Source organism: Miniopterus natalensis, chromosome 11 (assembly GCF_054644295.1).
Source record: "Miniopterus natalensis isolate mMinNat1 chromosome 11, mMinNat1.hap1, whole genome shotgun sequence".
Classification (NCBI taxonomy): Eukaryota; Metazoa; Chordata; class Mammalia; order Chiroptera; family Miniopteridae; genus Miniopterus; species Miniopterus natalensis.
This window is the reverse complement of record NC_142091.1, coordinates 43,278,004-43,303,812: the sequence shown is the minus strand read 5'-3', so window position 1 is coordinate 43,303,812 and position 25,809 is coordinate 43,278,004. Positions and strand designations below refer to the sequence as shown.

Sequence of the window (25,809 nt, the reverse complement as noted above, 5' to 3'; positions counted from 1 at the left end):
AACTCAACTTTATTATGAGTATTAATTTCATTTATAGTGCAGTTACATAAGAAATGGACTGGATTCTATCTGCCTGAGATTCACAACTTGATTCCACCACTTGCTATGCAAACTTGGTAAGTCACTTAATAATGTCAAATCAGTTTCTTCATCTATAAACATCAGTCTTCAATGTTATTTCATGAAAATTAATATAGAACTATATATCTAAAAATTGCACACTGTGCTTACCATTTAGTGAACTTTCAATAACTGTTACCTATTACTCATGTCTCCATTACATAATCCTATATTTATACATTTCTTTTTTGTTGTACTGACCATTCCTATTTGCTAGTCTCATAAGTCTTATGTTTTTAATGTTTAGATTTAAAGCCACTAACGTACATTTTATAATATAATGATATATTATTAACATAAAGTGCATTGATATTGTAGATCTACAATATTTGAAACAGGTTCTCTAGTGTTTCTGCTAAAAACAATTTGTACAATATACAAGATTCATTGCACACAGCTCTAAACTCTATAAAAATAAAGTCCAGACTTAGCTTGAATAATTATTTTGTTTATAATAACATCTATGTGTACTAATGAAAATAAACTTTGAATTCACAACTTCTTTAATGTAATGTTTCATCACAGGTTCGTTTGGTTGCAGCTACATTAACTCATGGATTCCCTGGGGGATGGGAACCACACGACAGTGACAGGCTTCATTTTATTGGGCTTAACTGATGACCCAATCCTTCGAGTCATCCTCTTCATGATAATCCTGTGTATCTACCTGGTGACCGTACCTGGCAACCTCAGCACAATCATTCTTATCAGAATCTCTTCTCAGCTCCATCATCCAATGTATTTTTTTCTGAGCCACCTGGCTTCTGCAGACATAGCCATTTCAACTGCCGTCACACCCAATATGCTTGTCAACTTCCTGGTGGAGAGAAATCCAATCTCTTATCTTGGATGTGCCACCCAGCTTGGTTCAACTGCTTTCTTTGGGACAGTCGAGTGCTTCCTTCTGGCCATCATGGCATATGATCGCTTTGTGGCAATCTGCAACCCACTGCTTTATTCAACCAAAATGTCCACACAGGTCTGTGTCCAGTTCCTCACAGTGGCTTACATGAGTGGCTTTCTCAATGCTTGCTCTTTTACTATTTCCTTCTATTTTTTACTCTTCTGTGGACCAAATCAAGTCAATCACTTTTTCTGTGATTTTGCCCCGCTAGTTGAGCTCTCCTGCTCTGAGAGCAGTATTCCCGCAGCTGTTCCCTCCTTCACAGCTGGCTCCATCATTGTGTGCACAGTGTTTGTCATAGTTGTCTCCTACGTCTGCATCCTTGCCACCGTCCTGAACATCCGCTCCGAGGGGCGCCACAAGGCCTTCTCCACCTGCACGGCCCACCTCACGGCCGTCACCCTGTTCTATGGGACCATCACATTCATATATGTTTCGCCCAAGTCCACCTTCTCAACTGAACAGAACAAGGTGGTGTCTGTGTTCTACACAGTGGTGATCCCCATGCTGAACCCCATTATCTACAGCCTCAGGAACAACGAGATTAAGGGGGTTCTGAAGAGGTGGCTTCGCAAAACAATATTTTCTTAGTCAAGTCTGCTATTTTGTGGGATTTGATATGATAATATACCATAAATTTAATAATAAGAGGAAATTGAGGGTCAATGGTCAAAATATATTTATCCATATATAATTAGCCAGTGTGGAGCATTTCTGTGAAGATAGGGGGTGCATTTTCTGATAGCAAATATTATCAGAGGCCCATAGTCAGTTATTTCTAATATAATGAACCTAAATTTATAATTAGAAACACAAATTGCTTAACATAAAAAGTACTTAGCATGCTCAAAATCCTCTTAAATATTATTCATTTTCCAAAAATTGTTTCCACCATAAATTAAGGTTATTTTACCTACAAACCTTTAAGACTATCTACTTTGAACAGCAGTTTATCCTAAAGTAAGGGTGTTAATTACAGTTATGACTGAGTACATTCTGAGCGGAATGACCAATTGGAACCAGAGAGAAAACCTATTCATGACATTCTTCTTGGAGGAAGGTTATCAGCTGGGAATGGGCTCTGTGGACTCCCTACATTCTGAACTGTGTTCCTGATCTCTGGCTCCAGCCTACTTAGAGGGGACCCATTAAAGAACAGGATGAGATGCCCCTCACTAACCTGTGAATTCTTTTGTCAGGTGAAAACAGCAATTTCTCTGTGGGAATGAGCAGGGATCCTGATCTCTTCAGGGACTTAGTGAATGAACTCTTGGAGTGACTTGTTCATGCTCAGATTCACATCCTGTTAAGGAAGTCTGAGGGAACTTGATTGTGTTTCCCCTTTGTAGCTTAATTTACTGCAGTGTACTGACTAAAATATTTATTTCTCTTTTCCCGTTTTCTACTATTTTAGATAAAAATATTTTTGTTGACTGAATCCACAGCATGAATTGTTTAAAACTAATGTAATTATCTCTCTTCACCCCTGACTTCCTTTCCTCCAATGTTTCATATCCCAGTAAAAGGCACCATTATTCAGTAAATTTATTGATTCAGGAATCTGAGAGTAATTTATTTCATCCCCTCCATACACCTACATTAGATGACAAAGCCTTGTTCATTCTGAACCCAGTGTTTATTCACTATTTCTCTTCATTTTCACTGTCAGCACTTCTATTTCAAGCTACCACCTCATACATTTGTTTCAGAATAGTACACGTATGATAGCTAATTTTATAGGTGAAGTTGGCTGGGCTCTGGTGACCAGCTGTTTGGCCAATCACCAGGGTAGGTTTTGCTGAGAAGGTATTTTTAGATGTGACTGCCATTTAAATCAGCAGACTCTGAGTAAAGGAGATTATCCTATATAATGTGGCTGGCCCTCATCCAATCAGTTGAAATTATTTTTTTAAAAACCACACAAAAAACTGAGGTCCCTGAAAAGGATGGGTTCTGTCTCCATGCTGTCTTAGAACTCAACACTGACGTCAGTTCTTAGTGGAATTTTTATTCTGCAGGACTGCCTATGGATTTTGGAACTGACAGCTCCACAACTGTCTGAGCCAATTCCTGAAAATATCTATCCTGTGTCTATCTCCTATCGGTTTTGTTTCTCTAGTGTGTATTAATACAACCATAATTAGTTTTCTTCTTCCCACTCTTCTCCTCTTATCATCATTTTCCATACATCAATCATAGTCATAAATCTAAACAAATTAGTTCATTTGTTAATATCCCTCAATAACCTTAGAATTAAGGGAACAATATGAACATTGCCTATAAAGTCTTGAACATGGCTCATGTTTCTTTTTGCCTCTCACCACTCTTCCATTGATCTCTAAACACAGGAACTCTAGGAATGAATCATTGGTTTACTCTCAATACTTAAACATGTCCATGTTCTTTATTGCATCAGGACTATCACATATGCAGTAGCTCTGCCTGAAATGCATTCTTCTCCTCACCCAGGTAATGCCTAATGATGCTATAGATACCAACCTAAATGCTGTTTTATATTCTCTGGAAAGTCATCTTGAGGTTTCAGACCAAATTAAGTACACCTGTTATCCCTCTGTAGCACCCTGTGCATTTTCTTCAGAATGCTCAGTGCACTTGTAGTTGAACATTCATTATTTGTTTTCTCCACAATGTTGGAAGCTTCATATAGACAGCTACAATGTCTTTCATCTCACCCCATTTACACAGTTCCTGGAACACAGTAAGCATAAATGCTTAGTTGAAATGAATGAAACAATAAATAAATGGATGGCTAAACGAAGTCTTTGCTCTGGCTTAACTACCGGCTCTGGTAGCTTTGAATCCTTGCCACTGATCTGTTGAATGTTTCATCCTGGTTCAAATGATTGAATGTTTGTGTCAGATCTTACTACAACTGTGACAGGCCAATACACAAACTCATGCTCATCACAATTATGCCTTTTCTTCCCCACTAACTCAGATTGGCAACTAGAATCCCAGCATAGTTATTACAAGTTTTGTAAACATCCTTGTTGAATAATGACTCTTTTTTATCTTTGCATGATTAGAGAGTTATAAGACCTAGAAGTCAAATATTAGTAAGAGCAGTAGTAGTAGTGTTAAGAGTATTAGTAAGAGAAGCTAACAATATAAGATCGTTCACTATATTCCAGGTACTGCTCTCAGAGACCTACAAGTATTAAGTCAATTAATTATCAGAATATCCCTATGAAGTTTTTTAAAGAAAATCTATATTTTACAGAGGACATAGCTGGGGTACATAAAGGTTAAGCAAAAACTCAAAGTCACAAATATCCTCTTAATACTTTGCCTTCTTTTAGATATACACTCTGTCAAGGGACAGAGTATGGTGGTCTTTGAGAATAAAACAAGACCCATACATATGCTGCCTACAAGAGACCAACTTCAGATCCAAGGACACACACAGACTTAAAGAATGAAAAATGATACTTCATGTACATGAAACCAACAAAAAAACTGGGGTACCAATACTTATATCAGACAAAATAAACTTTAAAACAAAGGCTATAATAAGAGACAAAGAAGGACATTCCATAATGATAAATGGAGCAAATCAACAAGAGGATATAACCCTTGTAAACATTTATGTACCCAACACAGGAGCCCCTAAATATATAAAGCAAATTTTGACAGACTTAAAGGGAGAGATCAACAGTTATCCTGTCATAGTAGGATACTTTAACACCATTGACATCAATGGGTATATCATCCAGACAGAAAAATCAACTTGGAAACAGTAGTCTTAAAACACATTAGACCAGATAAATTTAATTGACATTTTTAGGACATTTCACCCCAAAGAAGCAGAATATACATCCCTTTCCAGTGTACATGGTATATTTTCCAGTATAGACCACATGTTAGACTACAAAACAAGTTTCAATAAATTTAAGATTGAAATAATATCATGCACCTTCCCCAATCACAATGATATGAAATTAGAAATCACAAGAAGAAATCTGAAAAGCATACACACATATGGAGGCTAAGTAACATGCTACTAAACAATGATTCAATTACCAATGGGATCAAGGAAAAAAATTTTTTAAATACCTTGAGACAAATGAAAATGAAATCACAATGACCCAAAAATCTGAGACACAGAAGAAGTAAAATAGTCATTATATGCAGGTGACATGAAACTATATATAGAGTACCCTAAAGCATCTACCAATAAACTACTAGAATTAATAAATGAATTCAGGAAAGTAGCAGGATACAAAATTAATATTCAGAAATTGGTTGCATTTTTAAACACCAATAACAAATTATTAGAAAGAGAAATTGAGAAAACAATCTCATTTACAATTGTATCAAAGAGAAAAAAAATATCCAGGAATAAATTTAACCAAGAAGGTAAAATATCTACACTTGGAAAACTATAAAACACTAATGAAAGAAATTGAGATATAAATAAATGTAAGGATATGTCATGCTCACAGATAAGAAGAATTAACATTGTTATAATGTCCATACTACCAAAGCAATCTATGGATTCAATGCAATCCCTATAAAACACCAACGGCATTTTTCACAGAACTAGTAAAAATAATCCTAAAATTTATATGGAACCACAAAAAGCCCTGAATAATCAAAGCAATCTTGAGAAAGTAAAACAAAGTTGGAGGTATCATGCTACCTGATATATTACCATGGCCACAGTAATCAAAACAGCACAGTACTGGCATAAAAACAGACACGCAGATCAATGAGACAGAATAGAAAGCCAAGAAATAAACCCATACAAATATGGTCAATTAATCTATGACAAAAGAGGCATAAGTACACAACAGGGTAAAGGCAGCATTTTCAATACATGGTGTTGGGAGAATGGAACAGATAAATGCAAAAAATAAAAAAACAAAACTGGATCACTTTCTAACACCATATACAAAAATAAACTCAAAATGGATTAAAGACTTAACTATAAGACCTGAAACCATAGGCAGTAAACATTCTGACATCACTCTTAGTAATACTTTTTTGAATATATCTCCTTGGGCATGGGAAACAAAAAACAGATGGGACCACATCAAACTAAAAACTTTTTGCACAGCAAAGGAAACCATCAACAAAAGGAAAACACAACATATTGAATGGAATAAGACACTTGCCAATGATACATCCAATAAGGACTTAATATTAAAAATATTTAAGGAACTCATATAACTTAACATATACGCACACACACACACACACAAACCTGATGTGATTAAAAAATGGGCAGAAGACCTGAATGGACATGTCTCCAAAGAGGACATACAGATGGCCAACAGACATAAGAAAAGTTGCTCAATATTACTAATCTTCAGAGAAAGGCAAATTAAACCCATAATGAGATATCACCTCACACTATCACAATGGCTATCATCAAAAAAATCAACAAACAACAAGTGTTTATGAGGATGTGGAGAAAAGGGAACCCTTGTGCACTGTTGGTGGGATTCTAAATTGGTGTAGTCATTATGGAAAATGGTATGGAGTTTCCTCAAGTAATTAAAATAGAACTACCTCATGATCCAGCAATTCTATTTCTGGGTATGTATCTGAAGAAATGCAAAACACAAATTCAAAAAGATATCTGCACACCTATGTTCACTGCAGCACTATTCATAATAGTCAAGATATGGAGGCAACCTAAGTGTCCATCGACAGACAAATGGATGAAGAAGATGTGGTACATCCATACAATGGAATATTACTTAGCCATAAAAACGGAAATCTTGCCATTTGTGACAACCTGAGTTTACAGAGAGGGTATTATCCTAAGTGAAATAAGTCAGCCAGAGAAAGACAAATACCTTGATTTTACTTATATATGGAATCTAAGAGATAAAATAAACAAACAAAACAGAAACAAACTCATAGATACAGAGAACAAATTGATGGTTGGCAGATATGTCTCTGTTTTCAAATGGCATGATCTATATATAGAAAATCCTAAAGACTTCACACACAAAAAAACTGTTAGCACTAATAGATGAATTCAGTAAAGTTGCAGGATACAAAATCAACGTATAAAATCAGTTTCATTTGTATGTACTAAAAAAACCTATGAAACCTTGCAAAAAAGAGGGCATACTGTATAATTCCATTTATATGAAAGTGTAGAAACTGCAGAACTACAATAGGTGCCTCTATATGGGGAGCTAGAACTAATGTTACAGGGGAAGTTCCAGGGCTGACGTTAATATTCTATAGGATGAGAGGTTCTTGGTTACACAGGTTGATGCATTTGCTCATACACAGTGCTCATACACTTAAGATCTACATATGTCACTTTATTTAAATTTCCATTAAATTGTATAGAATAAAACATAAAAAGTACTGAACTCTAGTTACTGATATGTGTACAAAAGTATTTATGAGGAAGTGTGCTGATGTTTGCAATTTCCTTTAATGTGTATCATAAAATAAGAGATTAACAAATGGATAAAGAATAAAGAGATATGTGATAAAGCAAATACAGTGAAATCTTAATGGGTAACACAATGTAACTTTAAAAAATGCTGACAGCTATAATTCCAGTCCCACACACTTTTCTAGAACTTTGTCACTGTCTCATTAAGAGTTGTAATCTAGTGCGATCTCCTAGAACCTGGATGGGACTTTAAGGCTGTCTGAATGAAAAGAATGCAGTACATGTCAGGCAGAGCATAAAAGTTGACATGGCACCCACGTAGCTCTCATGGAATGCTCACCCACAAAACCCACTCACTATGCACTTGCAGAAAGCCTGAGTCCCTACTGAAGTCTCAGACAGCAGCCAGCATCAAAACCCAGATAAGCATGGACAAGAAATTCAGTGCCTCAGTTATCCCTAGTGAGCCCTGTCTATATGCATTTAGTTGTTGAAGTCCACTAAGTGTTGGGGTAGTTTATTATACGAGAGTGGATATCAGAACAATCTAGGTAGTGGTTATACAGTTGTCAACAGTCTACTTGTTTCAGCATGGCTTTATGTTTTAAAAATTTCATGAAATAGTAGAAAAAAAATTTAAGTAGCACTGCAATAAATGAAGATCTTGATTTCAGTGAACATTCCTGTTCAGCAAAAAGTAGAGTTACTTCATGAGAAGGCAGCCACAATAATCATTCTGTGTTCATATTCTTTTCTACCTTCTGACAGATTCCCTGGGTTACAGCTAGTATGACAGGCCCTCTCCCAAGCCCTGTATATAGGACAGAAGACCTGTGTGGCTTAGCACATTTTCAGAACTATAAAAAAATAGTACTGAATAGGAAGTGAAATATACCTGAGAAAATCATCCACATTTCAAAACGTACTTGAGCAAGTTGAGTTTCAATTACTTGGTTTGTTCTTTTAGAAAATAAGAACAACTTCACTGAATAATCATGATGCTACAACATTGAATAAAAACAATGTTTTGTGGACATCACCATGAGTTCTAAGTCCACAGAGGACAATCTTCCTGTATCTAATGGAGGGGAAGAAACTCCAAGTGTTGCCAAAGGTAACGGTCTCAGGTGACCACAAAATTCTCATTGGAATTTACAGGAAACTCAGCTCCAGACATAAGGAATAGAGAAGGTTCTAGCCTCCTGTTATAAGAAACTCCGTAATTTCAGATATACAGTGAACAGAATATAGGAATTCAACAAGCAAAATGGCTTAAAAACGTATCCCTGAATAATATTGCAGAAAGAACTGTAGAAAACTGCATGAGCAATGAGTTTCTCATATAGCTTAAGGTCTTTTCTTTTTAAGAGATTGGAAGTGACTTCTCTTTGATATAAGGTGGGAATTTTATTTTATATTTCTATTTACCACGAACATTGTGCTCTATCCACTAATAACCAAGTCATTGTGGGTGTTAATTAACAGTTAAAAGGTATTGAAAATACCAAGAGTATAGTTAAACTGGAGATAACTGCTATTGTCTTCCTATTCCTGGCATAATTAGCACACAGACCACAGCAATGAGAGGAGGTTAGAAACTTGTGAACTGAGGACAGGACTGCAAACTCTAGACAAAAGCAAAGTGTGCCAAGAGGGATTGACTTCAGACTGCTGACTAAGCAGAAGAGCTCGACAGTGTTCCAGGCAGCTGTGAGCAGGTAAGTACTGCTGAGCACCTGTAGGAAAAGTTGTGTATAAACCATGCGATGTTTTAACAAATGGGAATAGAATGAGCAGGCACTGAGCACTTATTATCTGATAGAGCAGTATGCACAGCACTGTAACCCTGCAAGGAGCTTACCCAGGAGAAAAGTGGTTATCGGGGAATTTAAGTTACTGCATGTAATTTGTACGTAACAGGAGCAGAGCTTGGATTTGAATACAGGCCCCTCTAATTCTGCTCCATTCCCTATCCCATTACAAAATAATTCCTGGTCTAATCTCAAGGTTAATTAGGTGATTTCGTTGTAACACAAGAATTAAGCAGGAAAGAACAAAGAAAAACATGTGCAAAATCCTGCAATTTCCAAATTTTACTCATTATTTAATTGTAAATTTCACTGTAAATCACTGGCCATTTGATTCTTTCAGTCCCTTTCTCTGTTTTTTCCTTTGACTACTCACTATGACCTCAAAATTATGCACTTGTGATTTATAAAACAACAAGCATTCCTTTGGTGGTGGAACTAATATACCCTCACTGAAAGAATGAAGGAATTTATATATATATATATATATGAACTTAGAAAGCTATGTATAACCAGAAAAAAAAGGAACCTCATGAACATCTAATTACATAAATTTTGTTAAATAGTCTATCAGAATTCATGCCTATAACTCAATAAAACATACTCTTTTATTTTCCCACCCTGTGGTCAACTGTGATCTGAAAATATTAAATGGAAAACTCCAAAAATAAAAAATTCATAATAAATTGTGGGCCATTCTGAGTAGTGTGATGAAGTCTCACACCAACCAGGATGTGAATCATCCCTGTGTCCAGCGAAAACATGCTATAGACGCTCCCCACCCTTAGTCACTTAGTAGTCAACTCAGTTGTCAGATTGACTGTCTGGTGTCGTCGTGCTTGTGTTTAGGTAACCATGCGTTACTTAATTATGGCTCCAAAACACAAAATAGTGATGTTAGCAATTCGAATATGCCAAAGAGAAGCCATAAAGTGCTTCCTTTATATGAAAAAGTATGTACGTACAGGAAAAAACATAACATATACAGGGTTGATTACTATCTGCAGTTTCCGGCATCCACTGGGGGGTTGGCACGTGCCCCCATGGATAAGGGGGGATTCCTGTATCTTTTTTGAAAATTTCAAAAAAGTTGACTCAAAGCTGTCTTTTATTCTGATTGAGTTGAAAGAAAAATGCACTTTTCCAAAGACCCGGTGATAAATATTCCCTATTTCTCCACCTTTGAACATCGCCCCATGCACTGAAATTAAGTGTAGCCACAAAGAAAATCCTCCGGTTCAGTCTGATGGGGAATGATGAGTGACATAATGGTCCCAGGGGTCCCCAGGCTGGTCACGGTTTTGATGTATCTCTTGGGAGGTAAACAGGTTTTTATAGTGCCCACTGTTCAAGGTTTTGATATGGTGATTGGACAAGAGTCTACAAGGTGGCTTAGTATCAAGAGGCAGCCTCAAATTCCTGTAGGTCTCACTGATATCTCAAAGAAAGCAGACATACTAAGTCCCTTCATCTCTCTGCAAGGGTGGGGCACGAATAAACTGAAAAACAGGTTTTTCAGGGAAAGAAATCAACTATGTCCCTTTCAGTCTACAGAAGTGTATATCCCAAGGCGGGTAAATTTATCACAAACTGCTGGGCCAGAAAACACCTCCCTCAAACTCTGTTCCTCAGAGGGTGACTAGAAGCAGTGCGAATGCTGACATATTCTCAACCACTGGTCCCCTCGAGTTTATGAGGAAAGTAGGATTTATTATCAACACAAATGGAAAAAGGAAGTAAGAGGATCACAGTGAGAGTTTCCAAACCTAAATATACCAATTCCTCGTGAACTTTGATTTCCTTGGAAAGATCAGCCAGTAACTTATAATGAGAATATATAACTCTCGAGAAGACCCCAATATGCTCCTTATTATAGGAGCAGTTATGGCGATTGTGTTATTTGATGTCACAGAAAATGAAGCATATTGTTTAGACCAGAAAATAAGTCTTTTTTGCTTTGTTCCAAGGAAACCACTCCAAGAGTTTACAGCATTTCTCTTTCTTTTTTTTTTTTGGGGGGGGGGCACTTTATTCATTAAACAAGTATGTATTAAATATCAATATGTAGTTATCACATTGCTAGGTGATGTGGCTATATCTAAGTGGGTATTGAAATGTATTGAAGGAGACAGCCAATAACCTTTAGCACCTGTCCAAATTAGGTAAATGCTAAAGAGAGAAAAAAACATAGTTGGGAAGAATTAGTAAGCGCACTTAAGAAAAAACCAAGTGAGACTTCCTTGGGAAAATGGCACCCCATTTATCTGTTGAACTGTCATGACACAAATGCTTATATTTACCAGGTTATGCTGCATCGACAAAAAAGCCCTCTGCTCTGACTAGGAAAGAAGTAGGACGTGTAAAAAATGTCATCATAATGCTATCAAATATGAACACAGAATTTATTAGCTCAATTAGAGTGACTGGGGTGGCTTTCTAGGGAGGTGACATTTGAACTGGGTTCGAAACAAAGACTGTGGTTTAAGAAGCAGAGAGGGTGGGAAGAACACTGAATAGAGGAACATGTGTGTGCAGCAGGGGAGCCACAGAAGGTCATGCCATGTCTGGGGACTGTGGGGATGTTTCCCATATGGGGGAGGTTGGTGGCATAGGATAGGGGTGGGTAGTAGACCTTGAATGCCATCCTGGGCACCTGCAGGGACACTTTAATCTCCTGGTTAAGAAGGTGTTCTCCAGAGTCACTGTGCCTGAGTAAAAAATACGAGCTCCCCCTTTAACAAAGTGTATTGCCTTCACAAATTAAGTTTCAAAGCTGTAGTTTCCTTATCTCAAACATGGGCATAATATTACTATTTATTTCATAAGATGTTTAAGATGACACATGAAACAGGTGCCCTGGATACATTGGCTATTTTCATGTTCCTGAAATATGTCCAGCTCATAGCCACCTGAGATCTTTGCACTAGTTGTTTCCTGTGTGTTGTTCCCCCCCACCTCCCAGCTCTTTCAGTGGTGGGTTGCTTAATGCATTTCAATCACAAAGGGTAAGTTCCATCGAAAGGGCTTTCCTGATTCTACATACAGTTCAAAGTAGCACCTAGACCTTCACTCTCATACCACTTTCATTTAATTCTCTTGATGGCATTTTTCTCTATCTGAGATAAGACAGGTCATATGTCTTATCCCATGTTACATTTCCCATGCATGGGATTGACTAACACATCATAGACATTACATAAATATTTGTGAAATTAATGCATCTGCTGTGGGTAGTCAATCAAGTAACCTGTACCTTAGTTTCAATTTCTGGAACATCGGGATTAAAATACTATGCAGAGTTGTTGGGAGAAATTTAGTGAGAAAATTCTATCAGACACACAGCACATTGACCAGCACACTGCAGATGTTTCATACATACTGGTTACCTCACATCCCTCCTTATATATTTTTTGCCCAGTAATTCAGTACATAAAGAACATAGAAGCTTTTCAGTGTGTCTCTACCATTCTTTCCTCAACCATCAGCTCCACACCCATGTCTTCTCACTGTTTTCCTTTCCTTCCCTGACAACAGTGCCTGAACTGTTTGGAAAGGCCTTGTCCTTCATGCTGTCATCTCACACACAGCAGAGTGGGTGTTTTTAAGAACTCATGAAAATGACCAGAGGACTTAAGCTCTAAGAGCTGTGCTACAAAGCAGCCCTTTTCAACGGGATACCAGTTAGAAAATATCCTGGACATTTTTCTAAAGGTTCAAGAATAAATCCGGACACGGTGAACACAGATGAGCCATCTAGGATGGGGATGGTCTCTCCACACCATTTTGCCTTCAAGATCTGCATGAATGGGAGTTATTGAACACTTCCAACCCAAATTTATTGTCATGGATAGAAAACCAGTACAAATTTCAAAACAAAAATTCATATTAGGTCTGTTCAATGGCATAGCAGGCACTGCCAAGTGTTAGCCAAGCAGCCACTGCCTTCCGGGGAGCACCTCTGAAGATAGCATTACTTTCCAAGAATGTTTGGAAGCCATTCAAGACAATTTCTTTCTTCTTAAATTTGCATTGATTCAGTCAACACTGTTAGGCACTTCTGTATGCCAGGCTATACCTAGATCACACATAAACATTTTACACCTGCTACCCCTCATACTCTTGTGAGAAAATAGCATTTCTCCTATTTCCCTCTTTCATGCAGATTCTGACTTCAGAGGAGATAAAGGGGTGGTAAATGAGAGGGTTCCCAGGATATATTTAGGAATACTTTATGACATTTACACAGATTCTCCTACTAAAATCTTTCCCATCACTGAGTCCTGACCTTGAGTTCAGCCAGGTGCATTTAATTCCCATTTCCCATGTTCTCTCATTGAGAATAGTCTTAATATTGCCCAGGGACCCTTGATTAAAGTCTAGATGACATCAGTGCTTTTTATAATCTTATCAGAGTCTTGACCTCAAGAATATCTGCCTCTGTGGGAGAAAGTTACTGAGCCTACCAGATGATGGGCAATCGAACCACAGTGAGCACCTTCCTTCTGCGGGGATTTTCCAGTTTCCCAGACCTGCAGGGTCTCCTCTTCGTGATGATTTTCTTCTGCCATGTGACTATCCTAGCTGCAAATGTGTCCGTAATGGTGGCCATCAAGCTCAGTCACAACCTTCACACCCCCATGTACTTCTTCCTCTGTGGCCTGTCGTTTTCAGAAACCTGTGCCACTGTGGTAATCATCCCCCGCATGCTAGTGGACCTGCTATCGGACAGTAAGACCATTTCTCTTCCTGAGTGTGCCACACAGATGTTCTTTTTCTTCGGCTTGGCGGGCAATAACTGCTTCATCATGGCCGCCATGTCCTATGACCGTTACACTGCCATTCACAACCCGCTGCGCTATGCCATCCTGATGACCCACAGGATCTGCTTTCAGCTCCTGATGGCCTCTTCTGTCACTGGAACCGTGATGTCGTTGTGCATTGTCCTCATAGTATTCAACTTGTCTTTTTGTGACTCCAGCACCATCCAGCACTTTTTTTGCGACATCGCACCTGTAGTCTCCCTTGCCTGTGATTACACTTTGTTTCAGAAAATGATCCTTCTTGTATGCATTGTCTTTGTGTTGGTGGGCAGCTTTGTTTTAATTATGATCTCCTATGTCTTCATTGTGTCCATAGTTGTGAAGATGCCCTCTGCAAAGGGGAGGTATAAGGCCTTTTATACTTGCTCCTCTCACCTCACCGTAGTGTGCCTACACTATGGATTTGCTGGCTTTGTCTATCTGAGACCCAAGGACAGTGATTCGTTTCGTGATGATATGCTGATGGCTGTGACATACACAGTGCTGACTCCTCTGCTTAATCCCATAGTTTACAGCCTAAGAAACAAAGAAATGCAAATAGCTCTAGGAAAAGTGCTGGACAATGTCTATAGGTTTTTCTCACAGATGGTAAGTAAAAGAGCCCTGAACACTTCTTAAAACATTTACAGAGCACTGATAAATAAAAGTGGACAAAGTGGAAAATACCAGCACTTTATGTACAAAGCGATTAAAGTATGTTCTAATTGCCTGATATGCCCTGGTCTCCCTCCTTTCCTACTACAAATCGGACGGATGTAGTTTTCAAATATTTTAAAATGTTATTACATATATGTCTGCATATGCACATGCACATATGTATGTAGCAAAAATATTACAAATGCTTTGGAAAACTGTATATTCATAATTTTGGTTGCCTTTGGAGGAGGAGGAGAAGTATTCTAAAAAGAAAACGAATGAAAGAAAGAGGTAGAGACAGACTGAGAGAGAAAGAAGGAAAGAGAAAGAGAAAGATGACTAACTTACCTGGAACAGGAGAAAGCAGAAACACAAATTTAGAGTTACAGTGAGTGAAAGACCACCACACAGAGAAATTTCAAATAATTTTAAGAAATTACTTTTTTCAACTGTATTCAAAGAAAACTAAAAACTAGATGGGAATGGATAAACACCTGGAAAAATAAACTGATGAAAGATACTGCAAAAGAAACAGGCATTTTTAACATATCGAATTCCAGGAATAATATAGAAAATTCTGCCAAAGAGCTATTCTCCCCACCTCCCAACAAAGAAGTAGGCTAGCTGGTCTCATAATTAACTTCGTCAAGTCCTCAAAAAGGAATAATCCAAATGCTATTTACGTCAGAGCATAAAGACAAACAGCTTCTAATTTATGAAAACCACAGAGGTGGAAAGTGCTGTATATAGGTGAATCTAATTGAGGTGATTGCAGCAAAGTTCTCACATGGATTGTGGAAGACAGTAGATGCTGTAAGGAGGTCTAGGCATGTTGAGGTCACATTGCCTAATGCTACATCCACATAGTGTGAAGTTGCCAATGCTGTGGCAGGACTGAGGGACTGAGATGGTTAAAGGATCAAGAATCCAGTGGTCACTTCTTTACTAAATGAGAAGACTGGATGGTCAGTAAAAGGACTCTGAGAACAACAGCGTATTGTTTCATAGCTGGGTAATACTGGTGTCAGTGAGTCAACTGTTTTGTCATGAAGATTGCAAATAAACAATTTAAAAATATGGTAAGGAGCTAGGAGAATGTCAACATTGTTAATGGTGCCTTAGAAGAGGGGAGTAGGCATCTTCTCTTCAATAGAGCTGAGAAGCAGATGTACCCTTTTCGAGCAATCAGGTTTAGTTAAGATGAAGAGACAGAGAATATCCTCTGTGGAAAGTTGAGTGGAGGAGAGAAGATTCCAAAATGAAAATAAGATATATTAGGAGAAACCCCAGCAAAGAAAAGAGATTTCCAAAGACAAGAAACACAGCCTTGTGCTGGGGTGAGTCCAGGTGAGGAGAGCTGCCAAAGGGCTTGCAACTAAGATTCTTATCACAGCTTCACTGATTACAAGTGACCAGAGCCTTCTGTGTTTCCAGGTCCCATTCTTCAACATTGAAGCTTATTGAGTCTCCAGGTCCCATTCTTTGTTCAACATTGAATTAAAACTTGACTAGAGGTTCTCTGACCAGCCATTTCACAATCTTCACCATTCCATTTTCACAAATGTCCCCTGCTTAGTGTGAAATTCTCTACCTCCTCATATAATTATCATAAGCTTTTTCATTTCATTAATTAAGTCTCAATTGTGATTAAATGAGATTTATCCATGGAATGCACAGTTAGTTTAACATATGCAAATCAATCTATGTGATATACCACATTAACAGAATGAGAGATGAAAAACCACATGATCGTGTCTATATATATATATATATACATATATATATATATACACACAATGAAATATTATTCAGCCATAAAAAAGACGAAAAGATGGAAAACTTGTCTTTTGCGACAACATAGATGTTCCTGGAGACATTATTCTAAGTGAAATAAGCAAGACACAGATACTGCATGACCTCACTTATATGTGGAATCCAAGAAAGTCAAATTCATAGAAGCAGAGAGCAGAATAGTAGTTGCAAGGGTTGGGAAGGTAGGGGAAATGGGGAGATGTTGGTCAAAGAGTACAAAGTTGCTGTTAGGTAGAATGATTAAGTTCTAGAGATCTAGTGTCCAGCATAATAACTGTAGTTAATAATGCTGTATTTTATACAGGAAACTTGTTAAAAAAATAAATTTCAAGTGCTCTCACCACACCACCTCCCTCAAAAAAAGGTAAGTATAAGAAGAAATGCATATGTTAATTAGCTTGACTACATTACTCATTTCACTAGGTACACATGTCAAAACATCATTGCTGTATGCCTTAAATATATACAATTTTTATTGAAAAATAAAACATTTTTAAAAATTCATCTCTACTGTTGAAAATATTATAGATGTTCCTTTTCCCCCCCATTGATCCCTTCCACCCCACACCCACTCCCTGCCCCAGGCCTTCACCATACTATTGTCTGTGTCCATGGGTTATGCAAAGATGCATATAAATTCTTTGGTTAATCTCTCCCCACCCACCCCCACCTTCCCTCTGAGATTCGTCAGTCTGTTCCATGCTTCTATGTCATTGAATCTATTTTGTTCATCAGTTTATTATGTTCTTTAGATTCCACATATAAGTAAAATCATGTGATATTTGTCTTTCTCTGTCTGGCTTATTTCACTTAGCATAATATTCTCCAGGTCCATCCATACTGTCCCAAAGGGTAAAGATTTAAAAAACATGGTAACTAGCACTTTATTCAAACTACTTGAATGGGAACGATTTTATTATTATTATTTCTTTTTAATCCTCACCTGAGGATATTTTTTCCATTGCTTTTCAGAGAGATGGAAGGAAGAGAGAGAGAGACACTGATATGAGAGAAATCAATTGGTTGCCTCCTGCATGCACCCTGACCAGGGCCAGGGACGAGCCTGCAACCGAGGTACGTGCCCTTGGCCGAAATGAATCAGGGACCCTTCAGTCCAAGGGTCAATGCTCTAACCACTGACCCAAACTGGCTAGGGCAAGAATCCTTTTTTAAAGAAATATTCCTTTGATTATTTTTAACTTCTGGAAAGAAAAGCACATGACATATTCAACTTTGTTTCCTCAGTTAATAACCTAGTGCTAGGAATAAAGGAGACACTAAATAAATATTCATTGAATTAGAGTTAACGTTTAACCAAAAGATATTTGTTAAATGCTTACTCTGTACCAGACACTGTACTTTGAGTTAAGGATCATTAGTTCAACCTCCCACATCACTACATTCACCCACCCACCAAAGTTTCTGTAACCACATTTCCTTTATGTCTCCATTTAAATGTCATTTCCCCAGTTAACCTTCCTTACACCTCAAAAAGAAATGCATTTGCCAAATGATATCATGAGAAACAGAGACTGAGCAAAATACTACAGCCTGGGGCTTTTGGCAGTGTGATAGGTGAGTAGAGAGATGTTTGAGGTCAAAGATACTAAGGCAGCTAAGGCTTGTGAGGCCAAGATTCTGGAACAGAAAAACTGTAGAGAAGTGAGCCTGAAATTCTATGTGTAATTTCTCATTAAGGAATTTGACTACTCCCAAGCTGAACATGGGCTGGTGAGCTATCAAAACACCAAGTGGAAATCAGCCTATGGGAGGCTGGAGATCTTAGCAGAGACTTGGGCGTTTTGCAGTGCTAGTTTGATAGAGTTTGTTAAATAGGCCATTTCAGGGAAAGGGAACCCATAATACCTTAAGCTTTTATTTGAGCGTCCTGAAGGACTACACCTTTGGAGTAATCTCTGTATCCTAGAAGTAGGGTCAAACCAGACACAAAGAAATGGGAAGACATTCCATATTCATGGATTGCAATGATTAACATTGTTAAAATGGCCATATAACCTAAGGTGATATACACATTTAATGCAATCCCCATTAAAATCTCAATGGCATTTTTCACAGACTTACAATAAAAAATCCTCAGATTTGTATGGAACCACAAAAGAACTCGAATAGCAAAAGAAAAACTGAGGGAGAGAGACATATCAAGATGGCGGCGTAGGGAACAGCTGTACCCGCCGCCTCCGGCAACCACATCAAAATTACAACTAAAACACAGAACCACCATCACTCAGAGCCTCCTGAAATCCAGCTGCACAGAAGCCCCACAACCAGGGAGCTGAAGAAGCACGAGACCAGGAGGAGGGGCGGAGACACGGGCGGATGGGGGCAGAATCCTGGAGATGAGGCCCCCGGCCCACACCTGGTGCTGCAGGTTAAACCCGGGAGGGAATCTCGGTGGCGGAGGTTTCCCGGAGGAGTGAGGGGTCCCAGCCCCACAGCAGGCCTCCAGCCCAGGGCTCCAGGGCGGGGAAGAGACGTCCCCACAACTCCAGGCTGTGAAACCAGCGGGGACTGTCGCTGAGGGTCTCGGAGGCTGCAGGAGCCCCAGCAGCTCCTCCTAAAGGGCCCGGCACGGACTCACTCGGACGCGTTCCCTCTGAGCCCAGCGCCGGGCAGCAGCCGGAAAGGACCTGGGACACTCGGGGAGGAACTGACCTGCCTGAAATCAGGACGAGAGCTGAGGAGGGGCTTCCTCCCAGGCAGAAGAGCTGGCAGAAGCCATTGCTCCTTTGGCGAGTCCTCCCCACACAGCCGGCAGGCAGGCGCCATGTTTGAATCGCCAGCACACCGTTGGCCCCGCCCCCTGGTTCCCGGAGGCCCCGCCCCTCCCCACCTGCTGCTCATCCGGGCCATTTCCAGGGGCTTTTCTGTGCCAGTGGCTTCTCGAGCCTCATGCTTAGGACTTTCCTAAAATCTCTCAAACAAGCAGCAGCGTGCCCCATACGGCTTGATAAGCGGCCCCAGGCCTGGCACTAGCGGCAGCTGCATTGGCTCATAGCTGGGCCTCTCCTGGACATCTCCAAGCCCAGCACAAGTAGCAGCCAACTATGGTTTGCTGTGTAGCTCATGCTGGGTGGCCCTGGACAAGGCACTGGCAGAGGCTGACTTTGCACCTCCTAGGAGGCCCCAGAGACAGTGTACCTGGTGGTTAGACTCAACCACACTGGATTACAACCCTACCACATCCACGAGTGACACACTCAAGGGGCGCACTTTGTGAACACAAAAGCCCCACTGAAGTAAATCCTGCTCCATAGGGGTGTCTCCAGCACAGCAGCTCTCGGCTGTAGTTGCAGCTGGTCCTCACAGCTGATTGGCCTGGGGGTCAATTTCCTCCCAGGGACGCCAATAGCAACCAAGGCTCAACTACAACAGGACAATACACACAGCCCACACAGGGGAGCACCTAGAAGGCCCAGCTCAGGTGACTGGGGAGGCTGAGCCACTGGACCCTACAGGACACCTACTGCACAAAGCCACTCTACAAATTCCAGGAGACATAGCAGCTCTACCTAATATATAGAAACAAACACCTGGAAGCAGCCAAAATGTGGAGGCAAATACACATGTCACAAAGGAAAGAAGAGAATAAATCTCTAGAAGAGGAACTAAATGAAACAGATCCAAGCTAGCTAACAGATACAGAGTTCAGAATTTTGTTTATAAGGATGTTTAAGCATACTATTAAGAAAATAACTGAGAAAATTGATAACATAATAAAGTACCAATTTGAAATGAAGGCTACATGAACTGAAATGAATAATTTACAGAGAATCAACAGTAGAGGACGCTAAGAATCAAATCAGCAATTTGGAACATGAGGAAATAAACAACACCCAACCAGAAGAGCAAAAAGAAAAAAGAATCCAGAAATATGAAGATAGTATAAGGAGTCTCTGGGACAACTTCAAAAGGCCCAACATTTGTATTATTGGGAGGCCAGAAGGAGAAGAGAGCAAGAAATTGAAAACCTATTTGAAAGAATAATTACAGAAAACTTCCCCTACCTGGGGAAAGAAATAGACTTACAAGTCCAGGAAGCACAGAGGGTCCCAAACAAGAGGAACTCAAAGAGGCCCATAGCAAGACACATCATAATTAAAATGCCAAAGGTTAAAGACAAAGAGAGAATCTTAAAAGCAGCAAGAGAAAAGCAATTAGTTACCTACAAGGGAGCACCCATATGACTGTCAGCTGATTTCTCAACAGAAACTTTGTAGGCCAGAAGGGAGTCGCAAGAAATATTCAAAGTGATGAAAAACATGGAACTACAACCAAGATTACTCTACCCAGCAAAGCTATTACTTAGAATTGAAGGTCAGATAAAGAGCTTCACAGATTAGAAAAAGCTAAAGGAGTTCATCACCACCAGACTAGCACTATAGGAAATGTTTAAGGGTCTTCTTTAAGAAGAAGCTAATAGAAGAGCTAAATAGATCCAGGGACGTTGACACATGTAACAGATGATCATATTTCAGAGGAAAAAGGGAAGGGGGGTGGAGGGTGGGAAGAGATTAACCAAAGAAGTTATATGCATATATGCATCATAACCTATGGACACAGTCAATAATGGGGTGAAGGCCTGGGGAGGGGGTGGGAGCAAAGTGGAGGAGGTCAATTGGGGGGGGGGGAATGGGACACCTGTAATACTCTCAACAACAAAGATAAATAAATAAATAAATAAATAAATAAATAAATAAATAAATAAATAAATAAAACTGAGGGAGAAAAACCTAAGCTGGAAGTATCACACTTCCTGATTTCAAATGTTTCTACAAAGCTATAATAATCAAAACAGTATGGTACTGGCAGAAAAATAGACACACAGACAAATGAAACAGAACTGAGAGCCCAGAAATAAACCCACATATATATGGGCAACTAATTTTTGACAAAGGAGCCAAAAATATACAATGGAGAAAGGAAAATTTCTTCAATAAATGGTGCTGGGAATACTGGAAAGCCATTTGCAAAAGAATGAAACTAGATTGCTATTTGACACCATACACAAAAATAAACTCAAAATGGATTAATTAAAGACTTAAATATAAGACCTGAAACAATAAAATACATAGATGAAAACATAGGTACTAAACTTATGAACCCCAAAAGCAAGAGTAGTAAAAGCAAAAAGAAATGAATGGGACTCCATGGAACTAAAAGGCTTCTACACAGCAAAAGAAATCAACAACAAAACAAAATGGCAAGTAACCCAATGGAAGAAGATATTTGCAAATGATACTGATGATAAGGGGCTAATATCCAAAATATATAAAGAACTTACATAACAACAACAATGGGATACTACCTCACACCTGTTAAAATGGCCACTATCAGTAATACAAGACAGCACAGGTGTTCAAAAGGATGTGGAAAAAGAGAGCTCTCATACACTGCTAATGGGAATGTAAATTGGTGTCGCCTCTATGGAAAACAATATAGAGGTTGCCCAAAAAATTAAGAAGAGAACTACCATATGACCCAGTAACCCCTCTCTGGGTTCTACCTGAAAACAATAAAAACAGTTATTCGTAGAGATATATGTAACCCTATGCTCACTGCAGCATTACTCACAATAGGCAAGATGACCCAAGTGTCAATGACTGGATCAAGATGTGGGACACATACACGATGGACTACTACTCAGCCATAAGAAACGAGGGAATACTGCCGTTTGTGACAACATGGATGGACCTTGAGAGTATCATGCTAAATGAAATATGTCAGATGGAAAAAATAAGAACCATATCATTTTATTCATATGTGGGATATAAAACAGAAAGCAACAAACAAAATAAACTCATAGACGCAGACAGCAGTGTGGTGGATACCAGAGGGGCAGGGAAATGAAGAAGGGTGAAGAGAGTAAAGGGGTCACGTTGTGGTGGTGGAAGGAGGCTAGACTTTGGGTGGGGAGCACATATATGATGTATTATAAAACTATATGCCTGGAAGTTACATGATATTATTAACCATTGTTATCCCAATATATTTAATTTAAAAAGAATAAATATATGGGAAAGTAGGGTAGGTACAATAGGTGAGGGAAGAGCTTTGAGAAATAATTAAGAAATAAAATTGGCCTACGTGAGCAGGTAGTGGACGATACTGTCATCCCTGCCTGTTGCCGCAGATTAAAAGAGTACTCTCTTGTAGAATCTTCTCAATTAGCAACTTTATTTAAGTATAATTTGCATTTACACAATTTAAATATACGGGTTGATGGCTTTTGACAAATCTATACACTCATATAACCACCCCCCCAATCACAATATACAATAACTTCCTCAGCCCCAAGAAATCACCTCTTGCCCCTTTGCTTTCAGTCTTCTCCAATACCCTTCTATAGGTGTTTTACAGAATCAGAAAAAAGCCAATGACTTCATAAGTCTCAATCCACCTCAGAAGAAGAAAAGTTTTCTGAAATTTATCTAGACTAACAACCTTGTTAACAACACAACAGTTCAGGATCAAAGGTGTTCTTCACTGTTCCCACAGGGACGTCCTTGACCCTTATTTTTTGACACACTGTTAGGAGAAAATGATTTTTACCATTCCTAATACTCTTTCATCCCCCTTTTGGAGAGACACCCACTAGCAAAACACGCCTGACATCTTTCTAGGCCTTCACTCACTCCTCCCTTAGAAGGAGCAAATTTGGATTTGCAATTGTATTACATAGTTTGAGAAACAAGCAGCCGTAACCGAGCACCACAGACTGGGTGGCTTAAACATCAGACGTTCCTTGTTTCACAGTTCTGGAGTCTAGAAGTCCAAGATCAAGGTATCAGCAGGTTTCGTTCTGCCTGAAGGATGTGGGATCTGTTCCATGCCTTTCACTTAGCTGTTGGTGGTTTGCTGGCAATCTTTGGAGTTCCTTGGCTTGTAGAAGCATAACCCATATCTCTGTCTTTATTTTCACATGGTATTTTATCTGTGTATTATCTGTGTCCAAATTCTCCCTTTTTTAGTGTAAGTATATCAGTCATATTGGATTAGACGTCCACCCAGCTCCAATATGACTTCATCTGAATCAATTATATCTGCAACAACTCTATTCCCAGATAAGGTCACATTCTAAGGTACTGGCTGCTAGAACTTCAACAGATGAATTTTTGAGGAACAGCAATCCCAGCCTTTTTTCTTCCCCATTTCTCTTGGGAATAAGCCTGCCCTTAGGGCTTTTGGCTGTTCTTGATGATGCTGTAAACCCAGTCTCACTGGAGAGACCCGAGTGTTCCCAGTACTGCCAGTGACAGAGAAGGAAAGAGTGTTAAATTCTAGGATTCAGAACACAAAAACATAAGTGTCCACAAATATTTACCACATCCTCTAATATCAGTTCTTTCATTTGTCCAGGTAATATTTTGCTCTCCCGTATACCTACCCTTTTTGTTATTTCTTCAGCTGATTTAGAACTTGGGAGAGAAAATTACTGTCAGTGTATATCCTTCCCAAAAGGACTGTAACGGTCCCGCACCACACCCCCTACATCTGGGTGATTGAATTATTTGACTCCCTTAGAGTGGAAATATGAAAGAAAAATCTGTACAAAGACTTATCAGAATCAACTGAGGAGTCTTCGAGTCCCTAGACAAAAGAGACTTAGACAAAAAAGAAGTCAATATGTGACATGTCTTCCATCTGAGAGAAGGAACAGGATAGAGGGAGGCAGACCATTCTGATGGCTGTGTAGTGAGGGTTGCCCCACGCTTGTCGGAGTGCTAGGTCTCACAAAGATTCGCCATTTATTGAGACAGGAACAAAGGAGAAGAAATAGTTTGGGGAGAAATAGGATAAATAAGCCAGGGCACACTGAGTTGGAGAGTCTTGGGGAAAAGGCTAGTGAAGAAGTTTATTTGTCCTCCAAGGTAGGTTGTAGTAGGAGACAAGGATACTGTCACCACACAGGTGGCAGCTGAATTCATGGGAGAAGACAGGGTCACCCAAGGGGACCGTGGGGGTGGGGAGAAGGGTAGAGCGTGAACTCTGGTGAAAAGCAAAGTACAGGGGAAAGATGAAACGGACGACTGCCAGAAACAGTCAACGAAGAACTTCAACCACCAGAGTGCAGAGCTGCCCCGACTCAAAGATGGCCTTTCCAAGACCAAGTCATACCTTCGAATGCCCTCGCTTTGCAAGGGGCAGTGTCTGTGCTGACTTTAGCCCCAGAATTATTGCACCAGTGGGATTAGCGGCCCATACTTTATGCAAGTAAAGAGGTGTGAATGGGGAAACAGGACCAGAGAAATTCCACCAAGTGGCTTCCAGGCAGAAGAAAAGGTTTCCTTGATCTGGTTGGTGAAGAACCCAGAATAAGAAGTCAGATGGTAAAGTGGTGCCTCCAAATTGTCTCAGAATTTGTCTGACATTATTAAAATGCTAATAATAAAATACATCAGCTAAAATATTCATCATAAATCATTGTGAAAGGAGTACAGGAAGAGGCACGGAATCAATTTAGAGGCAATTGCCATAACGAGACTGGATCATAAGCACCTTTGGAAGGGCAGTGGAGGAAGAAGTGACAGACAGTGGACATCCCCTTGAGAACGCTACAAAACGTGTGGCAGACATATTCTTTGCCTGAACCATAATTTCATGCCTCTTATCTATCAACTGTTGTTGAAAGAAAGTCCCTATGTCCCAGCCTCCCACTCCAAAGAAATGTCAGCTTCCAAAATCCTCATCTAGTACAATTTAAATTGTGAGAAGAGTCAGCTGGTATTTACACAGCTTCTTCTGTTATGTGGGTTGGACCTCTTAATGGCCAAATAGAGGAATCATGATCTTTGCTCTGGCTTAAACAAAGTGAAAATAAATAGGAGCTTTTTTGAGACATAACATCAATGTTTCCAAAAGTTTAAATATCGAGTGACCAGGGCAGGGTAGTTCCTTTAAAGGAAGCGACCTTCACTGCCTGACTTCTCAATATTATTACCTATTACACACCTACCAGCGACAAGTTTCTTTCCAAAATGTTATTTTACAAGATGGAATGCAATTAAATTTGATCCTTCATTGAAATATTCCTCTGTTTAAATCAATCTCATAACTGGTGGATGGGATTTTAAGTAGAAAACTATTTTTTGAAGGTATTCTTACCTTGAAAAACCCACATTGAATCTGAATCAAACATATCCATGTTAATGATACATCGAACTTTATATATGAAAGTAAACATTGGCTTTTTATATTTGTAGGAGCTCTTTACTATAAAAGTGATAAAGTTAGTGATAAATTTCATTAAAATATCCAGCACAAATGTTCCCCAAATCATCGGTTTGTTGTTTATGGATTTGCATTGGT

The 25,809-nt window shown here is 39.2% G+C and overlaps 2 protein-coding genes across 2 annotated transcripts; both read left to right on the top strand.

Moving 5' to 3' along the window:
- The first annotated feature begins 631 nt into the window (after nucleotides 1–631).
- LOC107537842 (olfactory receptor 5P76-like) lies at nucleotides 632–1,615 on the top strand. Its single transcript, XM_016213960.2, has one exon. The coding sequence runs from the start codon at nucleotides 674–676 to the stop codon at nucleotides 1,613–1,615; it is 942 nt and encodes a 313-aa protein (XP_016069446.2). The 5' UTR covers nucleotides 632–673.
- Nucleotides 1,616–13,680: 12,065 nt separating this feature from the next.
- LOC107537823 (olfactory receptor 10T2-like) lies at nucleotides 13,681–14,652 on the top strand. Its single transcript, XM_087822242.1, has one exon. It carries the CDS (start codon nucleotides 13,681–13,683, stop codon nucleotides 14,650–14,652), a length of 972 nt encoding a protein of 323 aa, XP_087678368.1.
- The last annotated feature ends 11,157 nt before the right edge of the window (nucleotides 14,653–25,809 follow it).